General features: G+C 46.7%; 1 protein-coding gene across 4 annotated transcripts; it reads left to right on the plus strand.

Moving 5' to 3' along the window:
• The first annotated feature begins 5,846 nt into the window (after positions 1–5,846).
• Positions 5,847–10,349, plus strand: TSPYL5 (TSPY like 5). Of its 4 annotated transcripts, none has more exons than XM_043880130.1 (2): positions 5,847–8,229; positions 9,490–10,349. In XM_043880130.1, the coding sequence occupies exon 1, from the start codon at positions 5,969–5,971 to the stop codon at positions 7,208–7,210; it is 1,242 nt and encodes a 413-aa protein (XP_043736065.1). In that variant the 5' UTR covers positions 5,847–5,968; the 3' UTR covers positions 7,211–8,229; positions 9,490–10,349. The 4 variants fall into 4 exon arrangements, with proteins under 4 accessions (XP_043736065.1, XP_043736068.1, XP_043736066.1 ...); XM_043880133.1 differs by having other exon boundaries at positions 9,653–10,349; XM_043880131.1 differs by having other exon boundaries at positions 5,847–8,091.
• The last annotated feature ends 1,936 nt before the right edge of the window (positions 10,350–12,285 follow it).

Consider the following 12,285-nt stretch of genomic DNA (forward strand, 5'->3'; position numbering starts at 1 on the left):
TCCTTTTATTTCCAATATTCTGGGAGGTGGGTCATAGAGGATCTTGCTGTGATTTCTGTCAGAGAGTGTATAACCATGTTTTACGAGGTCTTCTTTCAATACTCTGTTACTTTCTAAAATAATCAATGTCATTTACCTTCTAAGGAGTTTTGAAGTCAGCTGTCCCCTAAGTTTCTTTGGTTTTGGTATTGCCTGGCTTAAACCCATCAGTTACTCAGTCTAGTCTAGGTAATATTATTGTAGTGAATATGAATTTTCATAGTTGCAACAATTTATAAAATTCAGATGAACTTAAACATGGCAATTCAAGTAACTATGTAACACCACTAAAAACACAAAATTCAAAGAACTTCCTTTGGCAACACGTACCCTGCACAAATCCTTCTGGTTGCCCTGTAATGGGAATAAAGGCCCCTAAGAGTATTTCTTGTCTGAGTCCAAATTTTCAAACTGGGAACTAGTTCTCCCTACTCTGAGAGGAGTACTCCCTACTCCTTTCCAGGGAGGGTGGTCTCTACCAGTTCCCTAAGAGTTTTGACCCCTGGAGGGGTAACTGTGAGAATTCCTTTCTCAAGATCTTGCACCAACAAATCAACAAGGCACTCTCTAAATGTTCCCTAAGTTCTTCAACTCCAGCCAGCAAAGATTTTTGTCTCCTCTTTGTGTGGTAGAGATTTGGCTTATATATCACATTTTTCTTCCTTTATGATTTATATTATAAACTCTTAACACTCCATGGTTTGCCCTTGCAGAGCTAAAACTTTCTCTTTCAATGCTATTGTATCTTCCCCTCTCAAGAAATTATTTTGAAATCCAAAATAAGAATTTGAGTTGCTAAATTCTACTCTTTCTGGGCTCTTTGGTATTTCCCCTTCTCTATAACAAAAGTCTCAGCCTAAAAATCTCATTTTTTTTTGGTGAAAAGAAAATGCCAGGGAGGAAGATTATGTCTACCAATACTTTAAATATTTTGCAGCTACTTATATGACATGAGACTACTTACATGACATTGAGAGTCCCTTGGATTGCAAGGAGATAACCAGTCAATCCTAAAGGAAATTAACCCTGAATATTCATTGTAAGGACTGATGCTGAAACTCCAATTCTTTGGCCACCTGATGCAAAGAGCTGACTGATTGGAAAAGACCCTGATGCTGGGAAAGATTGAAGGCAGGAAGAGAAGGGGACGGCACAGGATGAGATGATTGGGTATCACTGACTTAATGGACATGAGTTTGAGCAAGCTCTGGGAGACAGTGAAGGACAGGGAAGCCTAGCATGCTGCAGTCCATGGGGTCGCAAAATGCTGGACACGACTTAGTGACTGAACAACAACAACAAAATATGACGTGAACTGAGTGTTAGGTGGTCTACTATAAAATTTTGCTCTTTGGGCGGCAGGGTAGGGGGAGGGAAGTGGGAAAAAGTTAGGCATAGTTTTCAAGATATTAAGTTCAAATAGTTGTCACAATTTACCTTTAAGAGGCAGATTTTTTTCTTTCCCTCTTTGACTTTGAAAATATTCCCTACGTCGCTCTCCTTTTTGAAGATCTTCCATAATCTGGGAGGGTTAGTTGGCAAAATTTCATACAGTAAGCAGTACTCACTGTCTCATCTAACAGACTCAAACTATCACCCTGGGGGAAAAGAAAATCTTTGTGGCTAAAAAATGTCATCTGGGATCTTAAAGCCCATCAGCAGGGAGACAGTGAGGAATGTGGTTCTCTTGACTGGGGAATAGGTTGGATGACTGGAATGTCTTTTTTTCCCAGCATGTTAATTTCTACGATTGGAAGAAATCAGACCTTAAAAGGAATGGAAGAAGTACAATTTTCAGAGAACAACAGCGAAGACTAGTTATCGGGGAAAGGTGAAAATGCTTCCAGGTCTGAGTTCATGACAGTAAATTTGTATTTCATAACATTCATAGAATGATTTTCACAAATGCAGTGTAAATGAAGATGCTTTATTCCCAATGTAGACTGCTGAAGTGAAATTCACTTCTCTTCAGCAGCATCATGCCACATATACACACCATAGAAAATGATTCACAACATATATATATATATATAATTTTTTACATATTTGTAGGTGTATATGAAGGCACGTGCATATATATTAAATATATATATATTTGAAAATTAAAGGTATCTTTACCCACTAGAGAGAGTCTGATATTTCAATCTATCAAGCCATACTTTTACATCACAGATTAGTGGCTAAGAGCGTGGGTGCAGGAGTTGGATTGCTTGGGCTAAGACCGTTTATTAGCTACGTGACCTTGGACAAGGTCCAGGATCTTTTTGTAGAGCAGGAACCTCAGCTCTAAGATGGGAAAAATAACTGTACCTGCCCAGTGGAGTGGTTTAGGGATTCAGGGTTTGGAACATGGTACTGGATAAAATGCAAAATAAAGGTGAAATTGTATTATAATTACTAGTATGTGTAAGGGCCATGCTAGGTGCTTTGAGGGACAAAAAAGAGACACAGTCTCTATCCTTATACAGTCTACTGTCTAACTGGAAACCCAAGATGCAGTCTCATATAAATTAACTGTTAATGCCTGAGAAGAAAACCAACAGTGTAGTTCAGTAGCACAGACCAGCTTCTCAAGGAACAGAGGAGTGTATATAAGGTGTCAGTTTCACATTTGCTTCTCTTTACCCAATGCTTATCTCTTCGACATGATGAAAGGCTCAAGCAGATTGTATAATAAACACTGCAGCAGTGGTCAGCCTACGTTAATCCTGCAGTGGTTTAGTCATGGGTAAGCGTTATGACGCAGATGTTAATGCTGGACAACTGTTAGTGCTCTGAAAAGTGAGCCAATCCATCAATTTCTGCAGTTTATACAGGGACGGTGATGACTTCAGCTGATCCCACCCTGCCCCCTGACTCCCTGCCGAGATTTACAGAGAATTCCAGACTGTGGTTGTCTGGTTTAAGTGGTAATTCTGTACAAGAACTAGCAGAAAACTGCATGTTTAATTGCCAAATGAATGTATTACAGTTAACAACTTCTCTATGAGATCCAGGGCTGTTTATTGTGCTCTGAAATGATGATGGAAGGCCTTGGTAAGAAGTGATTATGAAAGGGCCTTCAACAAGATTTAAGGTGATTCTTGGCTTAATCCCTTTTAAGTTAAATATTAATTCCCCTAACTTAATTTTTAAAGCATCACTCTAGATTTTTACCCAAGACTGTCCCTGAATGGTGCCCATATCAAAAGATGCTTTCTAAAGCTAAATTATCAGCTTAATAGATTTCCAAGTATTGATATGAATACATAAGCTGCACCTATAAAATTGCTTCTGTGGCAAAAAGAGGGATATTCTGATTTCAGAGTAAATTAAAAATCAATTTATAAACTCACTTTTAAAAACTCTGCTTTGGTTCTTTCACTCAACAATTGTGTTTTTCATGTATCAGACATCAGACACTGTTGAAGTCACATGTGAACAAAACAAAGATCCTTGCCCTGATGGAGCTGACATTCTAGAGAGGGGAGGCAGTTAAATAATATACATAATAAAGAGTTGGTATAGTGTGTTACGGGTTTCCCTGGTGGCTCAGATGGTGAAGCATCCACCTGAGATGCAGGAGACCCAGGTTTGATCCCTGGAGTGGGAAGATCTTCTGGAGAAGGGACGGGCTACCAAGGTGTCAAGTGCTAAGGAATAAATTTTAAAAAAAGTAGTGCAGAGTTAGAAGGATGGGGCTGGGTGTCAATTTTAAATAGGACAGTCATTGACAAGGTTACATTTAAGCAAAGTGTAAAGGGAGCCAGCCAAGGGAGTTGAACCATGCCTGGGCAAAGAGCCAGTGCAAAGTCCATGAGGCAGGAGTCTACCTAGTGAGTCTGAAGAACAGTAGGTAGGACAGCGGAGTTGGAACTGGGTGGGAGAGACAAGAGGATGTGGTCAGAGAGGTAAGCTGGGTAGTGACAGAGAGGGAACTGAACAAATCATGGAGAGCCTTGCAAGTTATTGTAAAGCCTTTGAGAACGATAGCAGTCACTTGTATTAGGCTGGTTTAAAGTAAGGCCCTCTGCTGCGCTAAGTAGATTTAGTTGTGTCTGACTCTTTGCAACCCTCATGGATTGTAATCCGCCAGGCTCCCCTGACCATGGGATTCTCCAGGCAGGAATACTGGAGTGGGATGCCCTGTCCTTCTCTAGGGGATCTTCCTGACTCAGGGATCATACGGGCATCTCTTACCTCTCCGGCATTGGCAGGTGGGTGCTTTATACCACTAGCACCACTTGGGAAGTCCACCTGAATCAAAACAATTCCTCTTATTCCTTGTCTCCTACACTTCAATTTGAATGTGGAAACAATCCAACTGAGATCTTGTTAAAAGTCAAATTCTAAATTAGTAGGTCTGGGGGGGGGGCTAAAATTCTGCATTTTTAACAATCTTGCAGGTGATGCCAGACTGCCAGTCAACAACCCCACACTGAGTAATGAGAGTGAAGAAGTATGAGAACCAAGGGGCTTTGAGGCTTTCTCCTCCATTAGTTGGTTGCAAGGCTCTTCTTGTTCCCTTTGAGCTTAAAAGGACATCCTGAAAGCTTTCATACTGGTCATAACCTCATCACTGGCCTCACTCTTTCATGTTCTTTCACCTGGCTGGTAAGGGTACGGTCCAGAGCTCTCTTGGGAATATGAGATATGTTGTTTGGCTGTTTCTATGCAGGGTCTAAGAAATTTCTAGGGCCTCCCTGCTGCCACTATGGGGGCTCTGCTTCTGAACTTTCACCTGGGAAGCCCCGCTCTACTCCTTGAATGATAATAGTTCTCTGAACACATCCCTGTCTTACTCCAATTATAGCAAGTAATTCTGACTTGTAGCATTCACTCCTGATCCTATACCTTGAGTGATAGCCTGACTCTGTAAACTAGGCTTGAGGCAGATACAGGATGTGCGTGATGGTGCTGGGATGAAGATGTACTCAGCTGATGCTGGTGCAACAGGTAAGGTTGAACTTTTTTTTTTCTTGTGGAGTGCAGCTAGTGAGATCTTAGCTTCCTCCCCAGGGATTGAACCCTTGCCTTTTGCAGTGGAAGCTGAGTACCAACCACTGGACTACTAGGGTAGTCCTGAGTCTGACTTTCATAAAAACTAATGAAGTAATTTACAGCTGAACAGGCCTGGAAGGGCTAGATACTTGTGAATATAAAACAAAGGTTATGAGTCAGATAGACTTGGGTTAGAATTATGCTTCCACGCCTTACTGTGTTATGTCAAGAATGTTCCTTGGCGTCCCTGAGCCATAGTTTTCTCATCTGGAAAATGAGAATGATAATGATACCTCCTTCATACATTGAGAAAAGGGATATGAAGCACATAGTAAAGTGCCTGATGTAATGATACTCATAAAATACTACTCGCTATTAGTTTTATAATTACTATTAAACTCTGACCACATGTCACATCGCTCTGTGGCCTGGCATTATGGTACTTACCTTTAAAGTCCCTGGAGTTAAAAGTACCAGGGCACATCCCTCAGCAAAGTCTTTCAAAGATGGGACAGACCAGGAGCAGGTTCATCATGACAGATGTTACAGTAGATAATGGAAGGAACTTTAGATGGTTAGTTTAGAAAGCATATGATGGGGGTACTGATAATGATGGCTGTCCTGAGGGTATCTTGTAGAAGAGGGCCCTGAGAGCACACCTGAGGCCAAAGGGGAGGGAAAAAAAGGAAACGGAAGCACATCCCTCTGTAACCTGTGAGTGAGTTGGGGGGTGAGATGGGGGGTGGGGGCGCCCGCGAGGGTCGCGGCTCTTGCGCAGCTGCGGCGGCGGAGCCAATCAGCGGGCGCATCCCGTCCTCGCGCGACGGTACAGTCGTGCCGTCGTGACGTTGGCGGTTGCCATGGAGCTCCCCGCTCTGTAGGGCCGCGAGCCGGCACCAGGGGGGCCGCGGGGTCGCATCGCGGCTTTGAGGTCCAGTCCGCCGCCGCCATGAGCGGCCGGAGTAAGGGGAGACGGTCCTCCCGCGCCAAAGGCCGTGGCAAAAGCCGCGCCAAAGGCCGAGTCCGCGCCGCGCCTGACGACGCCCCGCGGGACCCGGACCCTCCAGAGTGCCAGAGGCTCGGGGAGGAGACCATGGCGGCACAGGTGCAGGCTGGCGCGGGTTGGGGTGGCCCGGAAGGCGCTGAGCCCGCGCCGCCCCGCCGGCCCGGGGAAGAGGCTGCCTGCCGGCTGCCCCTAGACTGTGGCCTCGCGCTCCGGGCCCGGGCGGCGGGGACTCTCGGGCAGGCGGTGACCAGGCCGTGCCCGGCCAAGACCACATCCGTCCCGGAGCGCCTGGTGACCGACACTGTCTTCGTGGGAACCGTGGGCACCGTGGCGAGGCCGAGAAACGGGCCCCGCGTCGGAAGCCGCCGCTGCCCTGCGGCGAAGAAGACCCCAGATACCTGTAGTGCGGTGGGGAGGGGGTCTGCGGCCTTGGCCGGGGGGAAGCCGAAGAAAGGGGCCGCGGCGGAGGCCGCCTCCGTCCCCGTGGGCGAGGAGAAGATTGAGAACGCGGGGTCAGGGCCCCCGGCGACAGAGGGCAGCATGGATACGCTGGAGAACGTCCAGCTGAAGCTGGAGACCATGAACGCCCAGGCGGACCGGGCCTACCTGCGGCTCTCCCGCAAGTTTGGGCAGTTGCGGCTGCACCACCTAGAGCGCAGGAACCTCCTTATCCAGAATATTCCAGGCTTTTGGGGACAGGCCTTTCAGAACCACCCCCAGCTCTCGTCCTTCCTGAACAACCAGGATAAAGAGGTCCTCAGCTACTTGAATAGCTTGGAGGTGGAAGAGCTCGGCCTGGCGAGACTGGGCTACAAAATCAAGTTCTACTTCGGGCGCAACCCCTATTTCCAAAATAAGGTGCTCATCAAGGAATACGGGTGCGGCCCTTCGGGTCAGGTGGTGTCTCGTTCCACTCCAATCCAGTGGCTCCCCGGGCACGACCTCCAGACCCTTAGCCAGGGGAACCCCGACAATAGCCGGAGCTTCTTTGGGTGGTTTTCAAACCACAGCTCCATCGAGTCTGACAAGATTGTGGAGATAATCAACGAGGAGTTGTGGCCCAATCCCTTACAGTACTACCTGATGAGTGAAGGGGCCCGTGCAGAGAAAGGAAAGGAGGGCAGGCCGGGTCCTGCGAGGCCGCCAGGGGAGACCCCGGAGCCTGGGGTAAACAAGTCCAACTGATCCTGCTCAAGTGTGCGTCCTACCTCTTGCTGGCCTCGTGCCTGGCTGGCCTTGGGTCTTTGGCTGTCTGCCTTCTCTTCGTGTTGGCCTCTGCACACTGTTCCCGTTGGACTTCACTTACAAGAATATGGCATTTATGATCATGTTCTTTTGCCTCCCCGTGACATTCTTGCTTTTTCTTTACATTAGTATCATATGTTATGTGATCTCGCCCCTCCTGTTTATTTGTTAAACTCACTTGATTCCAGTGTGTGCTGCCTTTCTCTACATTGCTTGGACCTTGTTCTTGGCTCTGGCCTTTCCCACCTGTCTTTCATGTGGACACTCATGAGTCAATCAGCAAGAGGACCAGCGCATCCTCAAGCTCTGCTACTTCAGGGCCGGTGACTTGCCGGGCTTTGAGTTCATGCCAGCCATGCATGCCATCTCTGGCAAGCTTTTCGGTTGCCACTGCAGAATGAAGCTAGTGCACATGGCATTGGCCATCAGCCTAAACTGATTGTCTCTTGGCTCTGGGGTTACCAGCCAAGGTGCCACCTGCAGGATCTCTGGCTTTGGCCAGGGACCTATGCTGCCCTCCTAGACACGGGTTGAGGTTCAGGGTGAGAAGCAGTTTGCTGTGGGTTCTGTACTGTTCGGCATCTCTTCCTGCCTCTGGGCCTTTCTCCTTGTAAACCTTTGTCAAGGTCTGCATCATACCTCATCACTGTCAGGCCATTGAGTTTTGTCTAGGTTGCCAGTCGGCCCCAATTGGCTTCCTGGGCAACAAGGACCTTGAGAACTGCCTGTGGACACAGGCCCTCTGCCGGTGCATGAGACACACACCTACCCTCTACAGCCTTCCAGGATCCCTGCTGGCTGCCGGACTGATGGGCAGGCTGGTACGTGTGGACATGTGCTCACTGTCGTCAAGCTGTGGCTGCAGATGAGGGTGACTACTGGACTCACTTAAAATCTAGGCACCTTTATCTACTCCCCCCATCCCTGCCTCACACCTGATGGACTCACCTATAACCTAGGTACCTTTATTCACTCCCCCCATTCCTGCCTCACATGTGACCAGAGTGCTATAGTGGGGTTGCTGGGGAAGAGAGATTTCAGATCTGTGGGCCTGTGTCTACTTGACCTCACACATCTACACCTCCTTCCTCAATCCTCTGTCTCCTTAGCCTCTCTTCCTTCTTTCCCTCTGTCCCTGTGCTTATCCCTCACTCATCCCTCTTTCTTTCTTCTTTTTTTTGGTTTCAGTAGTGGTACTTCTGAAAGAGAAAACAGAGAGAGAGAAAACAAAACAGTTGTGAAACCAGGGTTTTCTGCATACAGCTAGTGAGTTGGCTGGGGTCTTGTTCTGCACACGCACACACTGGGCTGGAAGAGGGGAGAGGAAGCCAGAAGGCCAGGTGGGTCTGTGGTCAGATCCTGCTCCCTCCCGCCTTCTGGGTTCCCTCTGTAGTTCTGACATTGAGATTCTTCACATGGCAGTGCATCTGCTAGAACGGTCACCCCCCCAGGCAGCAGTGCTGGGGACTAGGGGTTACTCCTGCTTTGGCCTTTTCCTCTGCCTCCTAAGACCTGGTTGCCTTCTGTTTCTTCCTCTGGGCAAGCGTGTCTTGCCGTCTGGACTCTGATTCCCCAGCTCTCACCCTCAGCAGTGAGGTTTCTGCCTTCACACACCCTTGGGAGTAGACTGTAGTCTCCGGTATGGGGATCCCAGCTGTCCTGGGGCGTGGGGATGGGGGAGGGGGAGTACCTCTTCTGAATCTCCAGGGCTCATTTCCAGCGGGTGTAAAAGCTGAGCTGTGCCCTCCCTCCCTGGCTTATCTGTGCCCTCTTTCCCCCTCATCCCTGAGGGTGGGGTGAGTACTGAGGGTGTCTGTACTTGCCTTCACCCTAATTTCTCTCTCCTTACGGAAGACCTCCTTCTGAGTTTCCCACGGGCTAGGGAAGTCTTGCCTCAAGAGCTGTCAAGAGGGTGTTTGGGTCAGGGGAGCTGGGGCAAAAACCTAGAGCAGGAATAAACCTGGTGTGGAGAGTGCTTGGCAAAGCAGCTAGAAGTGGCTTGAGGAGCCTCCCGGAGAGGATATCTGTCTCTCAGAGACAGAGGGACAGGGAGGAACCTTCCCTAGGGCAGGGACAGAATTAAAGGGCAGTGGGCAAATGTTTGCCGAGGTGAGGGTATGCCCAAACTTTTGTCCAGTCTCTCATTTTTGGTAGATTTTATAAATCACAAAAACAGAGTCTGAATAACGTTACTTTGGGTACTTTATCTTTTGTTCTAGGTGTGGCCTTGTGTTTTGTGGAAGATTATGTGCTACTTATTTTGTCTTTGAGTAAATCTTACCATTTCCCCCATTTTTTGCCTAATGGGAAAATAGAATTGTACAGGTCGGCTTTTTCTTTTTTTAAGAAAAGCTTTTTCCTCTTTATTATGGACATTTTCAGACACACACAGAAGTGGAGAGACCCCATGTGCTGTCACCTAGCTACATCATTTATCAGTTATGGTCAACCCAGTTTCATCTGCATCTCCATCTCCCCGCCTGTATTGTTTATCGAAAGTCCAAGACACTGTGCCAGTTCAACTGGGACCACTTTGGGAGACTGAGAAACTCTGCTGGTGGTGATCGTGGTGGGGTGCACTCTATCGTATCAGGTCTGCTTTTTGCTTTTCATGTTAACTAATGACGTTCCAGAGATGGGCCTTCGAAATGAAAGTCTTCAGAATTGACAAGAAGTATCAAAAAGTAATGAGGCTGCCTTTTCCCTGTGTCCACAAGAGGAAAGAGAGATTGCTCTGTTGTAAACTCTTTCAAAGACTTATCTATCAGTCTTTGATAAGGTGCTTACTTGAGACCTTTCATCAGAATAACAGTCTTTTTTTCCCCTGTAAGATGGAGACTATTACAATTATCAGCGTGTCCTGGTCTCATGATATAACTCTGAACTTGAAAGTAAAGTATAATTTGGAAATTGTTGCTGTGTTCTGTGAAAATAACCTCCTCAAAGTAATCAGTAATCGGTTGTCTTACTTGGTAATTTGGCACTCTGGTAATAATGCAATTATTTCTCTGTTCTGAAACAGTATAAATAGTTGTAAGCTTGCATGTGTGATGGAAACAATAAAAGCTTGTATCTCTTATTATATTTCATTATTTTAAAAAAGAATTGTAAGCTTAAGCAGAGGCTTGGTAGTTGACTGCATGTATACTGTGGCATACATGAGTGATTCCTAAGCCTCAGGCCCTTGTGTGACTAGCTCTATAACAATATATAAAATTCTGATTCTCAAGCCCTTATCAGAGATTGAGATCCTGTGGTTCTGGGAAGAAGCCAGGCAGTCTTGTTTTTAGCAAGCTTTCCAAGTAATTCTAGTGCAAAGCTTCTCAAATTTTAGAGTTCCTCTGAATCGTGTGGGGATTCCTGTTAGAATACGAATTCTGATGGAGCAGTCTGGAGTGGAATTGAGATTCTGCATTTCTAACAAACTTCCGCATGATGCTGGTGCTGGTGGTTTGTGAACTGTACTTGGAGTAGCAAAGGAGGTGACTTCAAGGACCTTTCAAACTAGAGTAACAACACTCGGTCTTGGTTACACATCAGAGTTATGTGGGAAGCTTAAATGTACACACACTGGCAGAGCTCACAAATACCAACTGCATCAGAATGGGGAAAGGGATAGATCCGGGTGTAGGTATTTATTCTGAAAACATTCCAGGTGAGTCTGATGTCTAGCCAGAGTTGAAAACTAAAGTTTCTGATGCTGTTCTTAATAGATTCATAGCAAGGAACATTTTCCAAAAATCAGGAGGATCAGCAGCAGACAACCAAATGCCACATAAAGCTCCCAGCTGAAAATGGCTGGAAAAAAAATTAGAAGTGAGTCGTTAACTAACAAAATAAAATTTGGTTTGTATGCTGTTGGGCATGAATCAACAAATGTGCAGTGTTCAGGTTGAATGTTTCATTCAAATGTTGAATGAAAGAATGAGTTTAAAACTGTTTATATTCAAATGCTTTTGGGCTAGGCTGGTAATTCGTGAAGTGGGCCATATTTGCTTTATATGGATGTTACGTGTTAGTTCGTTAGGGCTTCCGTAACAAAGTACTACAGATCGAGTGGCTTAAACAATGGAAGTTGACTTCCAGTTCTGGAGGCTAGATGTCAGATCAAGGTGACGGCAGGGCTAGTTTCTGCTGAAGTCTGTCCTTGGCTGGCTGGCTGCTGTCTCTTCGAGGTCTTAGCTCTGTGTGTGTCTGGGGACAGGAGGAAGAAGTCGGGGGTGTGTGTAGCTGGGGCAGCTGTGTTGCAGTGCCAGGTCGTTTACTTGGGGCCCCGCAGGCCTGGTGTTGCTGCTGCTTCAAAACAGAGTGGCAAGAATCAGAATCTCCCAGTTTGGAATATTTTCAATTAAAAAAAAAAAAACAATCGAACACCCAGAGCCTTGCTCTTAGGGGTAGGTGGAGTGCAGAAGGGTCCGAGGGACAGTCTCTCCAGGTGTGAGCAACCTCTCCAGGTGTGAGCGTCCTCTTGGGACCCATGCAGAGTCCTCCAGGGATGCGAACTGGGATGGCCCTCTGCCCAGTTCAGCTCATGTACTTGCTTCTTCAGAGGCTCGGAGTCTCCACTTCCCAAGCTCGCTTCCACAGCCCTCCCTTCAGTTCATTGCAGAACCCATCTGATGGGGGTTTCATCCCTGTACTGCTCCAGGGTCTTACTCATTCATTGCCTCCTGTGTGTGTCAGTCTGTTGTAGACATCAGAGATACAGTGATTGAATTCTGCCCCTTGTTCCAGGTTTCAGCCTCCTCTGAAAAAATATCAGTTTTGCCTGAAATTGCCAGTCTGTCCTTTTTTTCTGTTTTCCTACATGGGGCTGATGAGTGTGTCAGATCCACATGGGGGTGGCTAAAGGAACCTCTTTTCACTCTGGCCTTTAGGTCTGACTTCACAAGGCAATTTGGACTTTTAATAACCTGGAGAGTGAGGGCTTCTCGGAGTAATTCTTGTTACACTAGGAGTCCCTTGTCCCTTTCTCACCCAGTTTTATTGCCAAAGACCTGATTTCTTCTCACTTA

Source organism: Cervus elaphus, chromosome 21 (genome assembly GCF_910594005.1).
Source record: "Cervus elaphus chromosome 21, mCerEla1.1, whole genome shotgun sequence".
NCBI lineage: Eukaryota > Metazoa > Chordata > Mammalia > Artiodactyla > Cervidae > Cervus > Cervus elaphus.